Here is a 13929-nt window from a genome sequence, read left to right as displayed (position 1 = left end):
ATGGTCTTTCCTTGTCACGAGTATGATCCAGTTGTGGAGATGCAACATAAGTGTTGCTGCCATTATGCAGAGTAAGGTTGCCGACGATGTTATGTGGAGTGGGGTTGATATGAAACAATGATGTCGATAAGGTATCAAGCCAAGGTAGCTATGAAGCATAAGCTCGACATTCAGTCCCTGAGACTGTTATCTTATGGTTGTTGTTGTAGTCACACGCATACGGAATGCCATCGATAACCATCTACATAGTCTGCTTTGCATGAGCATTAATAACCGTCCTGAAGGTATTTCCTTCTTGAGTTGTACCTAGCTGGATTCCCCCAGTCCGATGTGGGTAGCGTAGGTAGCCATATTAGAATATGGTGAATAAGGTAGGGTTGCTATAACTATACACGACGAAGTTGTTGACATAATAGCAAAACTTTTGTCTGAGATGGATGTTATCAAACTGATAAACAGTAAGGTTGTTGACTATAATATAAATAGAAGGGATTATAGGTCAGGAATATGCAACAAGATAATTGCGTAGAGTGAGGTAATAGAGATGCTGAGGGATAAGCAAGGAGGCTATAGGTAGGGGTTACATAGCAACACCATTGCCGAGAGCTAGGCAACATAGATGTTGAAGGAGAAGTGGCAAGGCTATATGTAGAGAATAATACATAGCAAGACTGTTGTCGAGATCCAGACAACAGAGATGTTGATGGATAAGCCGTGAGGGTATAGGTAGGGGTTGCACAACAAGACCATTGTCTAGAGCCAGGCAAAAAAGATGCTGAAAGGTTGTAGGTAGCAGGGTTGCTGTTATGATAACGTTCTTGCTGGAGAGTAAGCTTACTATAGTAGGACGCTTTATTGATCGTCTGAGCAGAAGAAAATGATGATGATTGTAGGAGACAAGAAACCAAGAGCATAGTGCTAGGCATGGTATAAACTTATGATGTGCGACTTACGGTGCACGACTTATATTGTGCGGCTTAGAAGAATAGCACGGGCTTAGCAATCAGCATCGTGGATACATCATGTGGGAGAGCATCGTATGGAATAGAGATACCTTAGCAGTCAACAATCAACGAGATGTGAAGCGGGGGAGAATTGTGTGGAATAGATCAAGCTTAGCAGCCAACGATTGTGGATACATCACGCAGGAGAGCATTGCATGGAACAGATGATTCTTAGCAGCCAACGATTGTGGATACATCACGTGGGAGAGCATCGCGTGGAATTGATTGGAATTAGTAGCTAGGGATCATGGATACATCACGTGGGAGAGCATTGCATGGAATAGATCGGGCTTAGCAGCCATCTATCATGGTACATCACGTGGGAGAGTATCACGTGGAATAGATTGAACTTAGGTCATAGCGATCGTAGATACATCAGGCAAGAGAACATCACATGGAATCATGTAGGTAGAGGTAGCGAGTCTTTGAGCCTTGTTGGTGGAGCATGCCGCTGCAATGGACTCAAGGCAAGGATGTTGAACCTTGTAGAAAAAATTGTCCACTATAATGGAGTTGGACTGAAAGGCCAAGCAACTCAATGAAAGGGTGCTATAAATTACAGGCGGAGCTTGCCGCAATAAAGGAGACGAGCTGGGAAGCTAAGAAACTGAAGGCCAGGGTGTTGGACCCTGCATGTGGAGGTTAACACAATAATAGAGTCGAGTTGAGAAACCAACTGACTCAAGGAAAGGGTGTTAGACCTTGTAGGTGGAGCTTTCCGTAATAATGGAGTTGGGTTGAGAAGCCAAGCAACTCAAGGCAAGGGTGCTGGACCTTGCAGACGGAGCTTGCCATGATAATGTAGTCGAGCTAAGAAGCCTAGCGACTTATGACAAGGGTGTTGGACCTTGCAGGTAGATCTTGCCACAATAATGGAGTCAGGATGAAAAGTCAAGTGATTCAAGGAAAGGGTGTTGGACCTTGTAGGTAGAGCTTGCCGTAATAATAGTGTCGGGCTGAGAAGCCAAGCGACTCAAGGCAAAGGTGTTGGACCTTACAGGAAGAGCTTGACGTAATAATGGAATCGGGTTGAGAAGTCAAGCAACTTAATGCAAGGATGTAACCGTGGAGGACTTAGGAAAAAGATACGGTACAAAACTACAAAAAAAACTTGTTTTTTCTTGGTCGATTGTGTTCACGTAGAGAAATCATTGATTTTACTTTTTTTTTTTGTGTTTGCAGAAGGATATAACAACTATTTCATGTTGAAGATACACTATAGTGGTGTCTTCACCAAAGCACCTGGAATGATATAGATTGATGGTGTTGTAGCATATGTTGATAATGTTGACACTGATTTATTTTCAGTTCATGAGCTTGAGGACTTGGTCCGAGAACTAGGGTACAAAACTAAGAAAACCCTTTACTACTATTTCTATATCCCTAAATACCCTTTGGACTATGGCTTAATGCCTTTACGTAATGACCAAGATGTACTTAAAATGGTATCATATGTCCCTAAACACAGACTTATTAGGGTGTATATAGAAACTGGTCAAACAAGGGTAGCTAGTTATTACAAGTCTCTATCTAAAGTTGTTATTGAAGAGTTGGAGCCTGTAGTGTGTCACTGTCACACCCCGAAACTAGAACGGCCAAATTGTTGGAAAGCGGGTCACTTCATGTAGTATCGTAACAATTGAATACATAGTAAACAAAGTAATACAACCACCATATATATAATTTAAAAGTTTACATTGTTGAAAGGTACTTGTTTCAAAACAAATTACAATATGATGTCAAAATGAAACAAAACTAACGCCACAACGCCCTTTCTTCAAAAGTTGTTTGTTTTCCTGTTTTACTGAATTCCTGAGAAATACAAGTAGTTTTGAAAGAGTAGATCAGCATTTAAGCTGGCGAGTTCATAAGTATTTAGTAACAATGTTTGTATGAAATCGAATGAAATGGTTTGTATATGTTTGAATGCTCCTAGAAAATCCCATATTTTCTGCTATAGTAGATGGTAGTTTAATTGTTCCAAAACTTGTAATGCAATAGTGCTTTTTCATGCTTAAAACAATAGATTTATGTATAAATCGCTAAGGCATTTGAAAAACCCTGTAAATCAATGTGTTTTTAATACTCCATGTGAGTCTTATAACCATGCTGTTTTGACAAGGATGCCTATAACAACGTTCTTCAAGCGTTGGAAGATTATGACGTTTGTCACCCCAGACTTGCCGACCTAGTTGTAGCTAACAGCTTAGATGTGGGATTGTCAATCCCGTATAGATCTATACACAAGTATCACACTCCCCCTACAAGGTATTTTCGTATATAATACATGACTTAAAATGCATACTCAAAAGTACGTGAAATGTCTCACAAAACTTAGTATAAAGCAGGTTTACATACAACAATGTCCATTTGTTCTTGTGTATGAAAATATGTCTTTGATATAGTGTTTCTAGTATGTAGATGTTCATGATTTTCTCGTAAACTATACATATTATAGTTTTTCAAAAATGTGTGTTTCGTTCGTATAGAAAACCCTAGTGTAATGCTCACTTGTTATGTGAAGTATAATATTTATAGCGACATAAATGATCACATATACTTAAAGTATAAATAAAGTGTTTGATTTGTGTGTATATATATATATATATATATATATATATATATATATATATATATATATATATATATATATATAAACATGCTTTATTTCCAAAAGACAAGATGTTATCGAGAATATAAATTGCATACGAAAGTTCCCATGTAGTAGTTATGAATCACATATGATTTACTTGATAAACAGAGTATATAGTGAAACTTTATGTTACACACGATAAATGTCCGTGTGTTTAATTGTATTCCCCCCCCCCCCCCCCCCTTAAAAGTGTATAACAAGCATTGATAAAATAGTTAAAAGTGTAGTTTATAGGGGTATGAACTCACCTGATAGATTGAAGAAGGTGAGACGAAAACCGAGCAAAATTTTGACTCGAGAAAGCGGATTATCTCGGGATTCTTAGGAATCTCGGGAGCGTAATCTTCCTTCGGGGCTTTGGGATATTTCTTGCACGCAAAACAGAGTAAAAACGCAAGAGAAAGAGAGGAATTGAGCAATTTTACCCGGAACCCTCGCATCCCTTTTATAGGTGTTGGGTTTTGAGTATTCTAGCACTCCTAAGTGTACATGCAACCCTAAATACCTTGGATCTATGTTTTCTCTATTATACATGCAAATATGAACATCCTAGGAATTATACTAATCTAGCATATAAAACAATGAATATAACACGATAGAATACATACCTCTTTGATGTAGAATGTCTTCATGAAGCTTGAGTGCCTAGTGCCCCAAGTGTGACACCTCAAGTGGTTCACACAATATCAAATACACTTGGAATAACTTGATCGAAACTTGAACACTTCTAAAATCGGCTAGCCCTTTCTCTTCCTAACTTAGTGGCCGATTTTGTCAAAGAATATGATCGTATATAGTTGTTACAATTAGGGTAAACCCTAATTTTCATGGCTTTCCATTTCCTTGGATCCATGGGTTAAAATACACCATGGAGCATCCATGGAGCATCATATGGGTTTTAGCCCAACTTGATAATCCATGGAGCATTAGCCCACTATACAAGTATGGATGATTTACACAATCAACCCATATATTTAATTAGTCTTCTTTTGATCACTTAATTAACTCTAGATTAATTCTTGATCAATACTAATTAAATAATCTTATTAATATATTATAACTTATAATATATTAACAAACCTTAAGTGTTATTTCTATCATTATAGTCTATCCAAATGCACAATGCCATGCAACCCAAATGGACCATATTGGGTCGAGTCATGTCTTACCAATTATAGTTATGGACTTAGACATTAATCCAATAGTCTCCCACTTGGATAAGTCTAAAACTATTATTGCATATGACTTCAAGAACCGACTGGAAATCGTAGCTCTCAAAAGCTTCCGTCGAACTCTGACCTTGCCGATGATCTCTAACCTTTGTCAATGACTTTTCCTTTAGATAAAGGATCATATATTCCTCCATTCTAGATATCATATAGATTGAGACATGGATTATAAATCATTCTCTCTTTCCATTTGTTGTTTCCCGATTTCCGATTTATGACGACTGACTGATTGAACAAATCAAATCAGTCCTGACTTGGACAACCACTCACATGTGTCATCGCTAAATCATCGAGTGGCCCACAGATATCGCTTTTATCCCGAAGGTAAAAGAAATGGATAAACTTCGACTCATATGGCTTGCTCTGCTACTTGTTGAATCATACACAAAGACACATTTTATAACATCGAGTTACCAATGCGGTTCCGCGCAATCAATAAATAACCAACTCATAGTAACAACTCATATCACTAGGTTTGAAGAATATAAGATATTATTGTCTCATGATCACTCATGATAAAATCCATGAAGTGACTCAAATGAGCGCCGGTTGAATCCAATACTCAGAACTTATGAGCACTCATGAGTGTTGTAGCACAACTTTGTCCACCAACTTGGACCTCTACAAGCCAACCCATGACAGTCTTGATTCGTATCTACTTCCAACATATGATCGACTGTGGATGGTTTAAATAACTTAGTCATTCCAGATGAATAACCTAGTTATTATGGAAGTCAAAACATGCAAAGTGAAACACAAGAATAAATGAATCAAATATGGTATCAAACCCTATGAATATAAATATACCACTTCTATTTATCACCATACTGATTTCTCATTATTCATTGTTTCGATTTTATCAACTTTATACTTGAATTAAAACACTAGGTATCCCATGCTCCAAGCATGTACACTATGTTTTCCTAAACAATAGCTTATCTATACACCAAGTATGCACTCTATATTTATCTATGATCCTTTCTTTGTGAAATAAACCAATTGAACAAACTTTCAATGATTCTAATTTCACACTCCCAAATCAAAATCTTGTTAGGATTTAAAATCAAATGCCATACCCTCTTGAAATGAATGTGTACAAAGTTACAAAGACTTGTCAACAACCTTTACAGGGTATTCCAATGAAGACCTACTCCATCGACACAAAGCCTTATGTTCAAAGTACGCATTGCTTTGAACATGGTTCTTGCACTAAGTTCTTTCTAATCTTAAACAGATTGCTTCTATCTATAAAGACAACTCTATATTCCCATTTTGACTACCACTTCTAAACAAGCGTTGCCTCTTTTCAGACTATGTCAATATGGTCCTACCAATATTAACAGTATACTTCCAACTGTCCTTGAGCAACCAATCTTTGGTAAACCTTAGATTGTCCTCGACAATTGCTTAATCACATTAGTCATATCCAATTCTAGACATTTTCCTCCTTAATGCCCCAAGGCATTTGGAAAATTCAGAAAGAATAAATATTACAGCACAAGTAATCGATCTTGTACCCAAAGTAAATGGGACACAATTCATGATGTTTCACATAAAGACGTTGTTCTAGACCAGTCTTTTGCCATAATAACTTTTTGTTTGCCATATTCTCAAAATTTTACTATGAAAAGGGATTTCGTAATCATAATCGAATTTTGAGAATGCAATATATAGAATTTTCTTAAGTTGAACCAATCCAACATGAAATTCATATATATATTCTTGACTAAAGGTGATTAAAATCTTAATATAAGCTCTTTAGAATGATTATAAACTCAATCTAAGCTTTTCATAATTGAAATGAAGTATAATTTCCTCTCCCTTAATTATAGCAAAAAAACTTTTTCAACCCCTGCAACCTCACGAATTGAAACTTTTGTTTTCTATAATTAACATTGCCAACTTGCAATACTTATCATAATTATCATAATCCCACTAACTTGATGATTATTAGCATAACACTTATGCTCCCACTAGCTTTGACATGTACTCAGAAATCAGTTATTGACTTTTTTTACCAAAGTCACTACTAGAAAACAGACCTTTAATGACGCGCTTTTTACGACACGCACTGATTAATGATACGCAAAAGGACGTGCCCTACAAATAATGTCAGATCTTTAGAAATTTGAAGAACGTAGGACGCGCATTTTTTGCGTGCCCTAAATTATTGTCCCACAAAAAAAAAAATACAAACACGGAGGGCGCTTATTTAAAGTGTGCGTCCACTGTGAGTGTCGCTTTATAATTTTTCACTCAAAACGCGCGTTCAAGGGGGGAAATCAAATCCTCTTAAAATTCTAAAATTTTTAAATACCCCGCTTCAATTCAAGATCTCCCTTCATTCTCTTCTTCCCTTCTCTCTACAAACCCTAATCATAGATACCATATCTTCTTACTTTGGTTGCTATAGTTTAATTGGACCAAAATTAATCATATATTAATTTTTTTAGCCCTAGCCAGTGGAGCTGAACACGAACACATGGGAAATTACAGCATCTCAAGCCTAAATCGAAGCAATCAAACATATTTTAGTCCTCCATGTTACATTGAGAATCATTTCCCCTCCCATTGCTGACCCCTTTTGAGCGATTTCTAGGGCTTGAATCAACATTTACCCATGTCGACACTCCATCTAATACCCTCATCGCCTTTTTTTACTTTTTGTGGAGGGGGTGATTCTAATTAGGTATATGCTATTCCATGTTTAGATTTCTGTAATTTCAATCCTCTCCTCCCATCAATATGATAATAAATGAAGATGAATAAGTCAAAATTTTGTTTTATTTTTTGGTCCCAATTTCTTTTTCTCTCACCCCTTCCATTCCATGGGCAGAGGTCAGCGGGTCGTCGAGCCTGGTTTTCGATCGCATGCCATAATTCATGCAGGTGCTGGAGTTCAAGCCCTGACAAAAGAACACTTCAAAACTGTTCGATTTTGGACAAAAACGACATGGGTAGCGATCGTAAGTCGAAAAAGAAGGGGTCTCCGGCTGAGTCCTCGTCGGAAGGTTTTTGTTCTTTCTCTTCGTTACCAATATTTCTCTGTTTATACAATTTTCAATACGAATTGATGAGGATACTCGTGTTATGTAGACGGAGGGAAGAACAAAAGGCGTAGAAGTTCAGAAACAAAGAGTGATAAGAAAGAGAGAGACTCCGATAGGAAGCACAAATCGCATAAATCTTCAAGTACTAAAGGTACGCTTCGCTACATCATGAGCTTACATCCAGTTTTAGTTTTGTTGTTGATTTGTTTCTGTAATGGAGGAAAGCTAGGGTTTAATTTGTTATCGAGTATCATCTTAGTATAAACACTCTCGATGCGATTAGTTACAGAATCAAGCTACTTAGTGCGATTAGGGTTTTTCAGCTGTCTGTCTGTGCATTCTGTTTTCCATTCACTAAGATACGATACCCATTTTTAGTTTTCTGATGAATCTGATACCTTTGTTCTTGTGCAATTGGGATTTGGAACTAAGAATCCAGTTGTAAGGACTTGTATCCTGCCAATAATCCCTTTGATTTGAACAACAAGCTGATATTGTTTCTCAATTGTTGTAACTTTGATTTGAACAACAACCTGCTTCCCTTGTATATAAGTAACCTTAGAATTCCTCCTCATATCCAGAACCCTTAATATTCACCCTAAGGCATTTTTTTTTTCAATAAGCACTAAATAAATGTCTAAAGTCTGATTAGACTAATAGACAAACTTGACATCAAATTTTGTGTTCTAAAGGTATCAATTAAATATGCTATTTAACAGACAAACTTTTTACAAATATGTCACGTTATTTTTGCATTTTTTGTCTCACTCCCACCCACAAAGGTGGATAGACTGATAGAGACTCACACTTGATCTTTATATGTGTAGAAAAGACATAAATACCCTCCTATTGAGTCTTGAGTGTTTCATATTTGTTCTAATCTTATTTCTTCTACCCTCTAAAAACACACAGATGAATGGGTGTCAAACACATGTTGATGACACTGAAAATCTAAAGTAAGTTATCAGTTACTACTTACTAGTTTTTGTTCTTTAAGCCTAAATGTTTTTTTTTTTTGCATAATTTAATTATTTTGCATATTTATAGGACACATCGAAGCATATTGGTTGGAAATATACGTGTGCTTTTTAACCCAAGTCGTGGGGATATTAAGCTCGGTCAGGTACTTAACAAAATTATTATTATTATTATTATTATTATTATTATTATTATTATTATTATTATTATTATTATTATTATTATTATTATTATTATAACAATGATTAAAAAAGTGTATTGTTTAACATAATCATACTGTTTGAGCAAATTTTGACACATTTGACTTTTTTTTTTGACCAATAAGGTACGATTATTTCTTGCAAAGGCTCATAGACTTTTGGAGACATGGGGCAATATACCAATTATACTTGGTGGAGATTTTAATAGTATGCGTCAGGTATTAAATTAAATATGATTATATTGTTTTTTTAATAGTATGTATAAAGTAGAGTTAAACCTATACATTGTATTTAAATATATATTATAAAGAATTTAACCAATCTATATTTTATTTCACTTAAACATTTGTGTGTCCTCATCTATTCATATTTTTTTTCAGAGTGCAATGTATCAGTTCATAGCTTCATCAGAGGTTTTTTTTTTTTAGATGCAGAGTTTTATTTACTATGAATCTATGATGAATATCAATGTTTAATATTTTATGTTTATTGATTTATTTAATTTTTCTTCTCAGTTAAACATCCAACACCATGAACGCAAAAAAATATGTGGGCAGAATTGTCCATTACATTACCCAACATTTCAGTGTCATAGTAATTATTATTCTTCTAGGTCTATTAATCCAATTATTTTTTCACCTCTTATCTGTGCAAAAGACGTAAATGCCCTCCCCTCCCCCTCATCGAAAATTGCCTTAGAAAGCTTCTTCACTGTCTAGCTATTTTTGATAATGAGAACAAGGACATTTACATCTTTTGCACATATATAAGAAATTGCATTTTGTAGTATTTGTCCCATTTACATGAGTCCTTTTTTAAAAGGTGGAATAAAGAAGAAATAAGGTTAGCAACAGGAACAAAACACTCAACTTACCTTAAACACAAACTAAAACTCACAAGTGCATATCATGGAGTTCCTGTAAGTTTATTATTTTCTCTAATTTCCTTTTTATCTTTTTAAATTTTGTTTGTGCTTCAGTGTAATTATGTAATTTACAGTTTCTATATGAGTTGGTTATGATTTTTTTTTCAGGCGACACGTTTGACAAGAGATGAATATGGAGAACCCTTAGCAACATCTTTTCACTCCAGATTTATGGGGACAGTTGATTACATATGGTAAATCTAATTACATATAGTTTATCCTAAAAGTTGAGTGCATATTTTACCTTACTTATCTGATGTCAAGTATGTCTAAAAATGCAAAAAAAAAGTTTGTCAATGACACTATCATTGACTTTTATGTCAAGTATGTTTACCTTACTTATTTGATGGAATGAATTACTTTCATAACAATGCATTTTACAAATATAAAAACTTAAATGTACATCAGACTAGAATTCATTACATATGAAATTTTATTCTAACTTTCTAACTGATGATAGATACTTGAAGAACAAAATCAGGCCTGAAGAGAGACAGAGGTTTCATTTTTTCAATAGTTTTTTTCTTCCGGAAGCTAGCTGACCCAAAAAAAGAACCTCTAGATGCCCTTGAAGGGAAAACAGCTTTTCAACGCGTAAGAAAGTGGACATGAAAAGTTAATCTTTTTGAGAAAGACTTTGTCTTTATTCCTGTAATTTACAAGTAAGTTGGAAAACAGTTTGCTTTCTATACATTTCATTTGAACAGTTGACAATTATTTCTGTTGTTTGACAGCTATCATTGGAGTCTTATTGTGATGTGTCATCGTGGGGAAGTTGCGAAATACAAGGGTATATCTGTCATTTCTCTTTGACATCTTCAAGTATTTTATGAGGCATGGTTATCCCTTTTTTCTAATGTTATAACCTGGTTTATAGATGAAGAAGATGTAACTGAGTTGATTAAAGTGCCATGTGTTCTACATATGGATCCTATCAGAGGTAGTCATACTGGTTTGAAAGGTCTTATGCAAAGGTAACATTTTTTTTATTATATAAACATTTTATTTTATTTTTAAATTATAAACCTTTAAATATGCCATTCTAGCTATATGAAAGAAGAGTGGAAAGGGAGGCAGCAGGAGGCATCGAAAGATATATCATCAAGATGCGATAATCTACGCTTTATTTCACTTGAGGTATCATCTGGATAAATAATGTTTCAAAATTATTTGAGAAATGGAAAGGAAAAATATACGAGGGCAAAATTGTGAATTTGTATTAAATTCTAAAATCTGAATTTTGTGTTGCTTTTGCAGTTACCACAGCAGCCGAATTCATTCGACTGTGGTTTATTCTTGCTCCATTATGTAGAACTTTTCTTGGAGCAAGCCCCGATTAATTTTAATCCATTTAAAATCACAAAAAGTGTCCACTTTGTAAGGACATGGACCATTTATGTAAAAATTAATAGTATAAGTGAGCTGTTGTTTGTGAATATGTGACTCAGCTAAATACGGATTGGTCTCCACCTGCTGATGCATCCTTGAAAAGGGTGGTTATTCAGAGACTGGTGTATGATCTCCTACAACAACCTTATGATGAAGCTGAAGCCTTTTACAAAGTATTTTCCCAAGTAAGTGCAAAAAGATTTCTTTTGGCAAAGTTTCATATCAATTTTGATCCTTGTGTTAACTTTAACAACCCTTTTGTTAAATTAATAAATATGACTGTTTTGCCCTTATCCGATTCTTGGATTTTATATTTCATTGGATGCTTGCAGCTTTGACCAGCCTTTTGAAGAAGTTATATATCCAAAAGAGGATGTTGATGTTGTTTCCATTAGTAAGAGAGACGTTGATTTGCTGCTACCAGACACATTTGTCAATGACACCATCATTGACTTTTATGTCAAGTATGTTTATCTTACTTATTTGATGGAATAAATTACTTTCATAACAATCCATATTACAAATATAAAAACTTAAATGTACATCAGACTAGAAGTCTTTACATATGAAATTGTATTCTAAATTTCTAACTGATGACAGATACTTGAAGAACAAAATCAGCAAAATGAAGCCACTTGATTTAAATCTTGCAGCATTATCAGCAAAATGCAATAAAGACTTGGAGTTGAATTTGGCTAAGTCATTATTGAGTGAGATGGGCCAATGTACAACTGCTTATCCATATAATCAATTGTTTGGAGCATTAGTCTTAAAGAATTATGAAAGGAAAGATGCAACGTTGGAATTTGATGTACATAGTAGATTGGATGCAAATTTATATATTGTAAGAAATAGAATTGTATGACATTAGATTTATGCAATGGATTCTATTTTTTGTATATGGTATTTTATTTGCTATTATGAAACATTAAATACAAATTTAATTTGAAAATACGTAAATATATAAATAATATATTTTTTTAAACATTTAAAATTATGATACGCAAAAATGTGTGTCATATTCATTTATGACATGGCCTTTCTTGACAGGGGCTTTCTTGATACGCATTGCGTGTCATTAACACGCGCGTCGTAAGGTTACGACACACGAATGCGTGTCGTCTTCCTTTATGACAGGGCCTTCCTTGATACGCCTTGCGTGTCGTAAACGCGCGTCGTAATTGCACGTCGTAAATGAGCGTCATAAATGCGCGTCGTCTATAGACGACGCGCAAAAGCGCGTCGTCTCTCTTTATGACAGGGCCTTCCTTGATGCGCATTTGCGCGTCGTCTGAGCCTTTTACGACGCGCAATGAGCGTCGTAAAAGGCTGTTTTTCTAGTAGTGAGTTCAGATTTCTGATACTAGATTACTTTGATAAGACTTTATCAAAATCATACACCTTATCTTAGATAGCTCACAGGTCTGTCTAAACAATTTCAGAACTATGAAAAGGGATTCCATAATCATAGTCTTAATTGTTTAGACCTTTGCTATTTCTCATAGGTCCATGTTAGTGTGCCTACTAACAACTTTGAGAATGCAAAGATTACTATCTACTTACAAATCTACTTAGTGGAAGTGTTTCCTCACCATCATTTTCATGAATCGGAGAGAAACCTTATGACACTTAGATTTTTATGGTGTATGAGTTCCGACCCATATGAATTTGTCAAAACCTTAGTCACAGCACACGGATAATGGCAAATCCAAACACATATGGACCGAACTTATGCAATTTTAACTTCTTTCCACCTGGAAGTACAGGACCTGCCATTGCTTCCAAGTTGTTATGCAACTAATTGAGAACTCTAAGAACTCATATGCCAAGCCAACTTTAACTGGAATGGGCACAAAATATGTCAACACGATAGGTTATAAACCTCAAGTCGTGTGCTAGTGAAGAACCTCAAGTTTTATTCTTGATTATTTCTTGAGACTTTCAAGATCTTTAAGACTCCCACTGTCCTCTTGACATATAAGACTCTCTTGTCAAATATTCAAGGGATAGTGCAGATTCTTTATCAAAACAAACACTTCACACAATTGGCCTAAGTTGGTCTTTGTTTTATCCAAAACATCACAACTTACCAACTTCAAGTGTACAAGAGTAGGAAACTTTTACTCTTTACATTTGACACATGTTTTTAAACCTTTCTTTAAGATATGTCACTCAAGTTATAGTCTTAGAGTATGACTCTAAGACTTGTTTTGAAACGAAGTATGACTCATCTTCTTTATTTGACCGCTTCAACAATTCATAGCTCCTCTTCTTAGCTATCAGAATGCACTTAGAGGATGAATTGTGATAAGGTCTCTTTCATTAAGATGATCATATAACATGATACTAAAGTACTCTCCTATCTTTTCAGATTTGAGAAACTTTTATCCTTCTGCCTAATTTGATTCTTCTCATTCGTTCTACCATACATCAAAAATTTTCCAATGTATCAGAATTACACTTAAGCCTGTAAGTATAACCATATTTACTAAACTTTAGTA

At 35.1% G+C, this 13929-nt stretch overlaps 1 protein-coding gene across 1 annotated transcript; it reads left to right on the top strand.

The window, feature by feature from the left end:
- Positions 1–8848: 8848 nt before the first annotated feature.
- On the top strand, positions 8849–11516 carry LOC145045982 (carbon catabolite repressor protein 4 homolog 5-like). Its single transcript, XM_078994270.1, has 12 exons — positions 8849–8892; positions 8984–9059; positions 9240–9332; positions 9495–9527; positions 9630–9727; positions 9937–10033; positions 10148–10233; positions 10774–10829; positions 10917–11013; positions 11086–11176; positions 11297–11327; positions 11488–11516. Exons 1-12 carry the CDS (start codon positions 8849–8851, stop codon positions 11514–11516), a joined length of 831 nt encoding a protein of 276 aa, XP_078850396.1.
- Positions 11517–13929: the final 2413 nt, after the last annotated feature.

The sequence above is a fragment of the Lactuca saligna genome, chromosome 5, assembly GCF_052625555.1.
Source record: "Lactuca saligna cultivar CGN05327 chromosome 5, ASM5262555v1, whole genome shotgun sequence".
Classification (NCBI taxonomy): domain Eukaryota; kingdom Viridiplantae; phylum Streptophyta; class Magnoliopsida; order Asterales; family Asteraceae; genus Lactuca; species Lactuca saligna.
Note: the sequence above shows the minus strand (reverse complement) of the source record. Positions and strands in the feature narration are given on the sequence as shown.

Coding starts and splice junctions, on each gene's coding strand:
- LOC145045982 (XM_078994270.1), top strand. CDS start 8,849: ATGAATGGGTGTCAAACACATGTTGATGACACTGAAAATCTAAA. Junction 9,333..9,494: donor ATTTTAATAGTATGCGTCAG/GTATTAAATTAA, acceptor ATTTTTTTTCAG/AGTGCAATGTATCAGTTCAT. Junction 11,177..11,296: donor TACGCTTTATTTCACTTGAG/GTATCATCTGGA, acceptor TTGCTTTTGCAG/TTACCACAGCAGCCGAATTC.